This window comes from Indicator indicator, chromosome 14 (genome assembly GCF_027791375.1).
Source record: "Indicator indicator isolate 239-I01 chromosome 14, UM_Iind_1.1, whole genome shotgun sequence".
In the NCBI taxonomy this organism is placed as follows: Eukaryota; Metazoa; Chordata; class Aves; order Piciformes; family Indicatoridae; genus Indicator; species Indicator indicator.
In genome coordinates this window covers 9,615,500-9,628,062 of record NC_072023.1, presented here as the reverse complement: position 1 = coordinate 9,628,062, position 12,563 = coordinate 9,615,500, and the positions used below count along the sequence as shown (strand labels likewise).

The window sequence follows — 12,563 nt, the reverse complement described above, 5'->3', positions numbered from 1 at the left end:
TACATCATCTAGCCCATTTCCTGCCAATGCCTGCCAACTCCGGAGCTTTGGTCAGACTGTTCATCAGCGAGGTAATCATTACTACCCTTGAGAAGCTGTTTAAAGGGCTGAAGGAGCTAACTTTCAGGAAGTATTCCCACATATCTCAATCAAATGCACTTCTTATGTGTCTTTTCTCCACGTAGCTATTTTTCCTCTCTTGTTACTGAGAAACAGTGAGGCCTTAAATAAAGTCTTAACACCTTACATACCTTGGAAAAGAGCTTGCTGGAGGCGTTTATGAAAGGTATTCAAGGTTTCATATGGAAAGGGTTCTCTGTCTTGTATTCAAGAGAAGATGATAGGCAACAGACATGAGGGAAAAGGGAAATAAATATACACCCAGATTGTTTGCAAGACTCATGCCAAATGCAAGACACCATACTTCCTATAGTATTTAAATAGTTTTGATGGTAGGAAATTAGCTAAACAGAAAGGAGAGGAGAGATGTGGGGGAATGTGGCCAATATAAGTACAGTAACTTGGTTCAGAGTGAAATTACAGAAAGCAGCTCAGTTATTTAGGGATATATGTGTTACATTTTTTTCTGATCTCAATTCCTGAATCTTTTCTGCAGTTTCTGTGGGATGTAATCCAGGCTTGAGAAAACAAAGAACCACTTCTTTGCACTTCAAGCGATCTCAACCAAGAGTCTTACCAAGATGGTTCTGAATTTAGGAGAGAAACACCACTAGATAGGATCCACCAAGACTAACCTTTCCTCTTCCAATTCATTGTTTGAACTTCAGTGTGAAACCAACTCCCTCAATTTTTAACTAAACACTCTGCTCTCCATTTTTCTTCTTGAATATCATTATTTACATTGCTTTTAATGTTACTCTCTCAGCTCTATCAACACTTTTTTACCTTCTGAATGTGCTGAGAGTTACAAGCAGTGTTAGATGCAATCTGGTAAATCATTTCTCAAACTCCTCCCCTCCTGCAGTGTTAAATGCCTTTTCATAAACTAGCCCATATCCTTCACAGCTTATGTGCTATGTGGTAACCCCCCAGTAGTTATCCCACTACATACCTCTGAACTCTTCTGAGTGCAGCTGCCTCACAGATGCTTCCCATTTCCTAAATATGTTGGACATTTCTGCCCAGACCACATTTTCTAAAGCTCATTAGTTTCTATGGGACACTGCAGTTAGGTCAGCAACAGTCTATTCCTTTGGTCCTTTCTAGTACAGAGTAGGAACATTTTACTGCTTGTATGAAGAGAGGAAGCAGGAGATATGGCAGTCTTAGGTATAATTCACCTCATTTTAAACATAAGGAAGATGTTTATACTAGTTTCCTTCATTAGCTTGGTCCCATTCCAAATTTTTGATTGCTTACTTTCAAGCAAAGAGGCACTCCTCAGAAGCATCATGAAAACCAAGCTTGATCTTCTCCATCTTATATGGAGGATCACAAAGACTTCCCGATCTTTGTCCTGGTTATTCACTCAAGGAGTAAAGTGTTAAAAATTTATTTAAGGCCTTCCTAGAACTTCCCTCTGTCCCACAGTCTAAGCATTTGTCTTAAATACGCTCTATTCTAACCAAAAGCGTAAGCAACCAACAAACCAAAAACCTACAAACAAACCTCCTTTTTAGCTCCTGAGTAACTTAACACTTCCACTGCCACAATCTCACCGAGCTCGTTAGCATACACACTACAGGGTTTATTTTCATGGTCATTTATAAGCAGGAAAACAAATTAAAAACCAAAATGCTTTTCAGGAACACTACTTACAGATTTAAGCTCTTGAGAAAGAGAGTCTTTGTTCCAAGACCAACACAAGTAGGGCACTGGAGAGACTGTGGCTGCTGCTATCATGGTACAATTAAAACAAACACGTGGCCAAACCATTTTGCTCCATAAGGTCACTGCTTACTTGTTTTATGACAAGAGCATCCCAGTTCCTTAATACTAAACCAAGAGATTCTGTGGATATCCTAATTCCTATTGAACCACTCAGCTGCTATTCAAATTGTGTCAATATCTCCAAATTCATGCTTCATTGACATGACAAAGAGAAAGAAGATAGGTGAAGGAGCTTCAGATCACACAGAGAAGAGAACAGAGGTTTCCCTCCTCTGACATCTCTGCAGAGATACCTGCTGCTCACTGCAGAGAGACCACCAAAGGGAGCAGCCACTAATGGGAACAGCAGTGCCTCTGTGCAGCCAGCTCCAAGAGGAAGCCCAGTGACCTGCAGCCCTGCCTCCCTATGGGAGCTCATACACCCTTCACATATCAGGATGAAGAGCTTCCTTGCCCAACTCACCACATCAGAAAGGACTGGGCAAAGAAAACAAACGGGGGGCAGGAGGGAGGAAAGCAACTAGGGAAGCTTCTTGTTCTCACAAACTGTCACCCCCACTGTTCAGTTCACCCAGATCAGATTGTGGTTCCAAGGGAGGGGACTACACACAGCCATCCACTGCCTACGATGCCCCAACAGATACTCCAAAGCAGCGAGACCCAGAGGAACAGGCTGACAATAGGAGAGGATTTAACAGCATTTCACCTTAAGCTTGAACTCAGACCGAGGGGATAGTGATAAAGCTGTTCCCAGCAGTTGCCATGGGCACCCATGCTACCTTGGGCTGCAGTCTCATCTACATACGCAAGAACAATAGGTCAGGCCTGGTCAGTGCTCAGATGGAAAACCAGCCACTGAAATTAAGCTGTTGAAGGAAGTGTCATTTGTGATAGGTAATGATGTTTCCACCACATTAGTACCAAGCCAGTGGCCCAGTTTGATTTAAGAATTGTGCTCATGGAAGTACAAGCTTTTAAAAGAGGCTTCAAACCAACACCCTAACCTGTTGTGATAGCTGAGGATCACTTTCCATAACAGAAAAGGTATAATAGCTCTAACATCCTGACCCAGTTCTGGTGTGTACAATTACCTCCTGGTTCCATAAACTCTCCCTCTCCTCCTCTCTTCCCTTCAGTGGCAGCTAAACAAGGTGTTCTTACTCATTTTGTTTCCTGATAAGAAATAAAATTATTCTGTGCAGTTGCCAAATTCTGTCATAGAAGTGCCAGTATTCAGCACTCAAATTTCAGATATCATGTCTAATATATTTTGGCATGAAAAGCACTAGAGCAATATGACATAGGCCTAGCTATATAGAAGATGAGCTGGCACAGTTAGCATGAAATAGCTTTCTGGAGGTATTTATTCTTGATGAGTTTGTCTATATGTAAAAGTTTTATCAGTATAGCTGTACCAGTCATTTTCCATGTTGAGACCAACTCACAGTACCTCAGAGCTATTTGTCACAGCTTGGGAAATGAAGCATGGAAGTCTTGCTTCACTGCATTTTAGGCAGGCGCTCATAGTAAAAAAAAAAAAAAAAAAAAATCACCACCATTTTGTTGGCAGGCCCAGCAGAGGGATTAAGAACTGAACAGTCCCCAGAGAATAAACTCCCCTCACCAAGAGACTTGGTTCTTATCTCAATTAATGATGCTACACTAACACTTCGGTGATTTTCCCCTTTACTGAGGGCTTCCTCCCTGCCATCAGTCTAGCTCTGGGGAAAAGTAGGGGCATCTTGCCATTCCTGCATATGCATTAGACATCCACAGAGCAAAACCTGAATTCTTAAGAACAGTCCCAGAGGGCTCTCCAGCTCCTTACAAGGCTGTAACATAGACACTGTAGTACAACACTTCAGCAACAGAAAACCTTCTCTTTTTAGGCAAGCTTGCATCGTAGTGATTTAGCAGACATGCTCCCCAGGCAGGACAGGTGAGGAACAACCCCAAGCTCTGGGTTATCATAAAGCAATCATGCAACAAATAACAGCCCCAACATGAACCCATCTCATTTGCCTCAGTGCTGGTGCCTGTGCTTGATGATGACAAAATATTTAAATATTTGGGAAAGGACACAAAATAGACTTGTTACTGCAGACCTAAGCATTCTCAAATGGCCAAAGCAAGGACTCATATTAATCACTTATTTCCACTGGCAGGAAGAACAACTACAATGTGGAACATCTGGGTATGATTTAACCACTAGAGGGTGTAAAAACAGCATAGTGAAATGTTTGCAGCCAGTAATTAATAGCATTTCAAGCCTAAAGGTGCAAAAACTACATTCAAACAAGGGAAGAGGCAAGATGCTACATAAGGTAAAAGAAAGGGTAAGTTATATCCACAGAATTTCTTCCAGGACTACTGTCATCACACGATGAGAAGCCCTAAAAATAAAGCTCTGCCTTGCTACTTCTGCTAAGAAAAACACTGTAGTAAAAAGCAGTGCAAGTATTTACAATAAAAAACTGCAATGTGAGAGAGCAAGATATAGGCACTTACACTCACCAGGTCAAAGCCAGCTAATCTGAGGAAATATGACACAATTAGTCCTGAATCTCATATTTACTTTGTGTTACAGGGTCAGGATTACTACATATATTCCCACACCACTTCCTTCCTTCTTCCCTAGTGCAGAAAGACAGATGGTGGATCAGCCATTGCTGTCTATCCCATACCAGCTCCAGTCTGTGTCAACAGGAGACTTCCTTCTCTGCTGCTATCATGTTAGAGGCTCCCAATCAGATTAGATAAAAGCCTTTAAACTTCATTAGTGAAAAACAGACCTGAATTTAAGATGCTTAAGGGCCAAAAATCAAGACAGAAGGCCAAATACACACCACAGATCAAGATTTTAAAAAAAATTAAAAAAACAGTTTTTAAAAAGAAACAACCAGTAGAAGATTTTCACAAGTATTCACTAAATTGAAAAGACCTGAATTAAACTGAATCTGTGTGTCCACTAAGAAATTTACACAAAGCTATCTGCATTCTGAAATATATATGCACACTTGCTAATATACATTACTTACTCCTTGTGCTCACCCATACAGAGCCCTGCAGGGCTGTGCAGACTGTAATTCTCATTTCACCCCCTGGCTACTCTACAGCTTCCCCTGCCCATCTCCACTGATCTGGTGACCAGCCAGCAAAAGCAGTTCTAGGCTTTCAAATAAGAAGAGTTAAGGGATGACAAAGAGGAAACCTGTGAAGCAAGACATACTGGTAGTCACCAAAATGAAACACCTCTAAATGGATAGGTAGAGTGAAGTGAAAAATAGGGTGCAGAGGGTACCACCAGAATGGAAAAGCCAAAACCAGATGTAAACTGCTTTAAGGATCTGGGTCTGGTTCTGCCTCTTAACCTAGCATACCTTATTTAGCCTGCACAGAGTAGGAACACAACTCTCACAGCATCCCAGCATGCAATATTTATTTGTGCTAGTTAACAGTTTAATATATCCCGGTAGACATTCTGAATAATTTCCTCCTATAAGGAAATTCATACATTACAATCACCAAAGATTTGAGCTGTTCAGTTGCTGAGGCTGCACTTCCTTCATAAAAACATCTCCTGTGAAGCTGTTGCTACCTATACCAAGACCTCATCAAGACATGATGAAAATCACTTCCTGTATATAGCAATACTTGAGAGTATTAAAGAATTTTATTTTGGTTTTGTTATTTGCTCATTACTGAAATGTGCTGCATTATTGATTTTCCATGCATATTAATTTCCTGTTACACTGGTTCACCCTCTGTTTTGCAATAGCACTGCAGAACACTTGAAATAAAAAAAAAAAAAAAAACCTTCATTCTAGGAAAGAGATTTAATGCGTGACAGTTGCATCTTACAAGCCATTAAATTTCATTTGTTCCAAAGCATCTTCTCCTTCCATCACACAAATTCATCAACTGGGATTTCTCTTTCTTCTGCTAGGAGGCAAGAGAATGCTTACAGATGCAATGCACTGAAAAGTATAATTTTTACTGCTGTAGGTGAACATCCTGAGCAAGAGCAAGGGGCAGGGGCCCTACAGAACTTGACAGGAAAGCAAGACGAGCTCACAGACATTAGAAACAACCCAATGGGACTTGTCATTCCCTACTCCACCAGAAAAGAAGACTCTCACAAAAAACTCAGTGTTGTTTTGCTCCCCAGATGCTAGAATTACAGCAATAAGTATAAAACACGGCCAAGCATGCACTGGCACCGACCATCTACATTCATTCACACTGAGGAAATAATAGTGGGAGCTTAGGACGCAGATTTTAAGTTACAACATTTTTAAGGATAAAATTTTTTCCCGAGCCATTGGCAATGTGGATAACATTTAACCCCTTACCAGGCACATTGCCACATACTGCTGGAGGCCACAAAAGAAAAAAAAAAATCAATTTACCACATCTATCTCCACAAGCATTCTACAATAGAACAAAACAATTTCCACTCCATAACAAGACAGAAAGGAAACTGTTGGACAAAACATCCATAAGCGTACAGAGACACGCACACATATTTACTGCAATCAGACTCTTACTTGATTGTCTCTTGCTGGGTATCCATGATAACCTGAAGTCAGAGGCTCGTTCTGCAAGACAAGAAAAAAAAGAGTGAAAGCAGAGGGTTACACAGAGTAGAAACCAAGGAATTACACATCTGCCTTAACTCAGTAAAAAACCAAGAACCTGCATGAAATGAGGAAAGTATGAGCCAAGATAAAAGTGTTCTGCTAACCTCCTCTCTTCCATGTTAGCCAATATACCTAAAATTCATTTTCAACTGCATATGCCAAATTGTGCAGAAGGAAGAGGTAAAAAAAAAAATTAAAGCCATAAAATAAGCATAAACTAATCCTACCTATCCTCTGATTTCAGCTGTGTATAACTTTTGTAGTTTTGCAATGAATTTTTACATGCAAACTTCATTTGCCATCATAAAAACTGAACAAAGCAGAACATAAAATTACAGAAGCTGCTGCCTACCTTGCCCAATCTTGAAGAAATGTTTCCCTAAACGTTAGCCACAGAAGTGTCAACTTTCTCCTTCACAAAACTACACTAACAGTTTAACATTCACATTAATTTAAAAAGCAGTCAGTGTAACTTCAAACACCCTGGTAAGCCTTAGAAATACCTCACACACTCCCAACATGAAATCAATCCTCAGACTTTCTTCCTTCACCCAAGAAGAGACTCTGGCACCTACAAATTCTGTGTTATTGGCATCCCGTCATCCTGCTCTGTGGGACTATATGAACCTCCAATGAGTCAGATTTTCTCCACGAAATTCCCAGACTCCTCTGTTTTATCAGCACCATGGGAATCAAGATAATATACTTCATCATGTTTCTTACATGTTTATTTCTGCGTCTTTATTTTCTGTTGCTCTCCCTCCAAGACTTTTTATTCAAAACAGGGAGAGGGCATGTACCCTATGCGTGCATCTTTCTGTCTTGGTGGAGGATAAACTGAACTAGATAGAGCCTGTATCTATTCCCCTCTGGTACCTCTGTGCATTCATGAACCAACTCCCAGCAGATTGCTAAGAGGAGGGAAGGAGGCAGTCATCCTCCACAATCAGTTTTTAGCTCTATTGCTATCTCCTGTTATGACTTCTGAGGAGAAACTCTTAAGCTAGCTCTGCACTTTGTGCAGGAGCTTTTGGGGAAAGATGGCGGAGACAGAAAGAAGCCCAAGGGGAAGACTCTAACAAAACACAGCAAAACAATCCCAGATTGTCAAAAGTAAAAAATATTCTGGGCATGAAGCTGACCGAGATGTAGGACCGTTGTCAGAAAGTTTATATTGGGATGTTTGGGGGTTTGTGCTGGGATATTTGGCTTAAACCAAAGCAGAGAAAGAGGTCTTCTGCCCCACACAGGGTGTGTGGCCACTGGCAGTTTCACAGTTTACACAGGAACACTTTAACACAACTTCTGCTAAAAAGCAAGGTGCTGTTTCAATACAAGGATTAGCAATGCTATTTTAAGTTTGTATTCGTCCTCCCTCTCTTCCGCTTTACCTCAAACCTGCCCAGGGGATTCTCCATGGAAACTTGCCAGGAAACATCCAGGCTCTCACACTAACACTACAGTAGCACTCACAGTTTGAGAGCTTCAAGGACAGCGAGACTTCTGGCAACCAGGTTTTGGGGATTAACAGTAATTACTTAGGCTGACCACCCAGTGAGTACATTGTTCTCAAATACTAACAGCCAGCAAGCAGGTAAGGTACAAAACTCCAGAAATAATAAGAGAAACAGAAGGGAAGACAGAGAAGTTGGAAAAAGCAAGTGGAAACCGCCAGCTACAGCACTACCCAAAGCTGCTGGGTTTTACATGTGAACTTCATTAAAACTCAAGCAATATCACAACAAAAAAGCACAACTAGTACTTTTCTTCTCCCATGTGTTCTGAGAAATGGCTGTGATTGTTTCTCCCACATGCTACAGTTTACCAAATTAGATCTAAGTGCCATAAACGTCCACCTTGTCTCAGGAGACAGTCTTTTCATGAAAGACCATTCATTCCAGGCATGCTTTTAACACTACCTGTACTGCAAGGTTCTTCACATCAGTGACTAACAAAATGGACTGTCACCACAAGGCTGTGGCAGAGAGAGACAAAATTGAACTTTGTGTGATTTCCTGGAGTCAAAGGACCTCGATGACCATCTGTAGAAACAGAACGGTTTCATAAGCAGAAGCAAATCACAAGAGTATGAAAAGGAAGAGATCTGAGGGCAGTCCACAGTAAGTGACAGGTCACAAAGAAACAAGAAAAACTAGGAAGGGAAGGAGGTGGAATAAACAAAATAAAGGGAAAAACCTCCACCACCAAAAGCACAGCCAAAAACCATTGCCAGCAATCTCCAGTATGTTTTTTGAAGACAAACTCTACAAATCACAAACTAAAAACACTTGAGGGATATGGCTGCATTTGGAAAATGAAAGAAGAGGTGAATGGTTTTATTAAGGAGAGTTTGGAGAATACGGAGATTAGAAAGAGGGTAGCAGCTGCAGCATTAAGGTCACAAAAAGGCCAAAGATATCTCTGCCTTTCATAAAGCAATGCTACCACCAAGTACTGAACTCTTTGCAAAATCCCTGCTGTGCGTATCATTGCTCTAATTGAACTTAACTCTCCACAAGAAGGCAGGAAGCGCCTAGGGAAACCGTCTCCCGCCAATAATCTCCAGTGCTGCCAATTTTACAGGTCACTAATGGTGAATCCAGGGCCTGCTGCATGATTATTCCATACAGAGTTTGCTTTTGTCGAACACTAAACAGAGCAAGAAGTGAAAGCGTTAAACTCCTGCAACTGGAACAGGACAGTCCAGCAACATCCAGACAGAAACCCTGTTAGTTAGCAGGCGACTGACAACATGAGAGGCTGGGGATACAGCTAAATCTTCTCTGCCCGCACACGCACAAAACGGAAGAGAAAAGAGAGGAGGAAGGTTTGACACATATAAATACCCTGCCCACAAACACAGAGGGACCCTGCCTTCTGGCAGCAGTCTGGTGGGAAAGGGAATCCCCAGACAACACCACCACTCTCATGGCTCCCTCCTGCCAACTGCATTTCTCTCTCCATACCAACATGCAACCAGACATTCCCACAGAAATTGAGTTAGGCAGCACTAGCCTGCAAAATCAAATCAAATTGACACTGGGATGTTTCATTACTTTGTTTACCACTGAAAGGCATTGCTCAGGTACTTGTGATTTGCTTTAGAGAGGGAAGGGGGGAAAAAAAGAAGCTAATACAGAACACATCAGCTTTCTGCAACACATATTGTAATTCTATTCAAACCCTATCGACAGTCTCACGGATGGGCTTCCACACTTCCATAGGATGTGTGAGCACTGTGGTTATTCCCTAGTAATAGTCTCCGTGACAGCCAAGAGGATGAAAGTCACAGCTCAGTCATATCCACAAAGCCTTTAACCTTTGCTCTGTACTTTAATTTTCCCCCCCTTATTTAATTTCCCAGCCTTGCTAACACAAGTTCTTTCCCATTCGCAATAGCAACACAAAAGGCTGCCACAAACCGCAAGCCATGGATACCATCTTGGGTCACAAGGTGAACACCATACAGCCATTTGCAGATGACTGAAGAGCAAAGGAGATACTCCTGCACTAGCAAAACAGCAAGGCTTTTGGGTCATTGGGCTTTTTGACACTCTGAACTTGGTATTTTTTTAAATTGTTGAATTAGACATATCTTGAAAACAAGAGGAACTGTCAATAAACCAGAATACCAGTAAGAAGTGATAGGCTCTGCAGATGCTATTAACTTATGAAAGGTCAGAGAGGACTGGAGTAAAATCAGTCCTCTGGAGGAAAGGTCACAGTTGTAATACGTAATGGAAGGTCTGAAAGACCTCTTACTTTTTTTTTTTTTCCCTTTAAACTTAAATTTTCGCTTAAAGAGGCAATAATTCTCTTTGACCTAACTTAATTCCAGAACAAATTAATTTTACATCGTGGACTTGCCATTTTGCCAGATGCAACAATCAGTGAGGTCTGATTAGCAGTTGTTTCTTGACACTTGAACTAAACCTAAAACCTGCCAATTAAAATGCTACTACTAGGAACTGTTAGTTCCATATTTCTCCAGCCAGATAACCAATTCCTGCTAAATTTGAAGTGTTGAGTCCTTTTGATAGCGATAACCTCAGAAACACAACTAAGCAATCTCTTCCTTGGATCTGCTTTCCTAACGATGCTAAGAGAAGTGGAGTGAAGTTCATGCAATTCTTTTGAGTTTCACAACCACATCCCAGGTTCTAAGCAATAGCACCAAAACTGATACGAGAACAGCTTATCTGCCTCTGCTCTGGTTTCTACTTGAGAGTTACCAGCAGCACAGAAGCCTGGTGTGGCTTGGACAAAAATGGCATGGGAGAGGCCTGGCTCTGGAAAGACAGAAACTCCTGGACTACATAAAGCAACAAAATAAAGGCTACAAGAAATTACTAGTTCCTCCCAAAAGGAAAATGTTGTTTTGAAGGGGTGAGACAGAACAACCTACACATTTATCAAAGACTTGTGCCAGACAAACAGAAGCCACTTTTCTAGAATACAGATAAGAAGATGCTTACCCTCCCCCCACCAAAAGAAAGCTGAAAACACTGCCAACAAAGCTATAAATCTGAAAGTGACACTTACAAAAAAGTAAAGCTTGTGAACCAGACAGAAATCCCAGCGCTGTTGACCATAGCCCTGTGTTTTCACTATCTTTTGTGCAAGCAAAAAAGAAATCTTATGCTGGAGGATGGGAGAGAGTCTGGAAAAAGGCTTTTCAAGTACTTCCAACTGTGGCAGAGCACCAGTAAAATTTTAAATGCTTGGACCTTATTTATAAGTCACCAAGAAAAATGGTAATTATTCATTATGTCTTTACTTGCACAAACTACTGCACATAAACAAAAAAGGTGATACTTGTTTTTTCAGCCAAGTGTATCTGATGTGTTCAGTCTGCCTTCTCAATTGTGTGCCATCTCCCTACCCCAAATGGTGTCTGGATAAAATTAATGGGAAAAGCAGCATCGAAGGCTGAATTACCAATTATTAATGAAAAACTGAAGTAGTTTTTAAATGGTTCTTAATGTCACCCTCCTCCCTTGATAGTTACCCTAATCTGATATATAGCTCTTGCTAATGATTGCAGTTCCAATAACTGCATCTATAGTGTCTGATGCTTCCCTTCAGCTCTCTTCACTTTCAATTAAACTTGCTCCTTGGCTTTGGCCAGTTTCCAGATGCACAGACATCATCTACATTCTGTGATTCATCTATTTGTTTCCTTGTTAGTGTCCTGACATCAATAGCCCAGATGATTTTCTGGATGCAAGTAACAGAACTCACATTTTACTCCTTACCCATGCCTTCCCCCCCCCCCCCCCCCCCCCCATATAAAGTGTATTCAGGGAATAAAGCACAAGATTTTGATAAAAAGTGCCACACTAAGCACACTGCTGTCCCTGCCATTGATGGCTAGGAAGATGTACGTGGGCTAGCAAAGCCCTGGCTTCCCACGCCCCACCAAATTACCAAGGCCACTTCTGGAGGGACAGAAAACCAGAGGTGCTGCAGCCAGGGCACTGCCGCAGCCACAGGGGGTCTAACGCTGATGGTTGCCCCCATGGGAGGAGAACAGGGAAAGCCCCTGCAGGCTCCCTGCTGCAGGGCCTGGAGAGGCTGTGGCCTGGCAAAGGCCAGGATAGAGGCCCATCCGGCTCCTCTTCCTTCCTGGAATTCTGGCCCTGTTGCCACAGCGACAGAGGCCTCCACAGCCAGGCCCTCCCCACTCCAAACCAGGTTTCCCCTCCTGTTTTCAACAGGAGCTGGCACATTGGACGCATGAGACAGGTGAGCTCCTGTGCCAGGCTCCTACTGCCTCGCAGGGCCCCAGATCCCCCAGGTGAAGTGGCTGACAGGACTCCTTGTTGCCAGCCTCTCACTTGCTCCATCCCCCCAGCACAAGGGGGTCCCCCCCTGGGCACCCACACTGCTCATGGCACTCCAAAGCTGGAAGTCTGCCTCTGTAGTGGGGACATGGAATCCCTCAGTCCCAGGTAGCTCAGCAGCCACCATGGGGTCTGTACACCCTCCTCTCAGCCATCATTCACAGGCAGGATGGAGGGAGGCCGGGCCCACCAGAGGCTCCCCGGGCAGGAAGCCCAGAGACACAGTAAA

The 12,563-nt window shown here is 42.3% G+C and overlaps 1 protein-coding gene across 1 annotated transcript in view; it reads right to left on the bottom strand.

The window, feature by feature from the left end:
* Positions 1-12,563, bottom strand: part of RBFOX2 (RNA binding fox-1 homolog 2) — a 168,004-nt gene that overhangs the window by 122,122 nt on the left and 33,319 nt on the right. Inside the window, exon 2 of the mRNA XM_054386856.1 lies at positions 6,399-6,449. Within this exon, the coding sequence (XP_054242831.1) occupies positions 6,399-6,449 (51 nt within the window). The remainder of the gene's footprint in view (positions 1-6,398; positions 6,450-12,563) is intronic.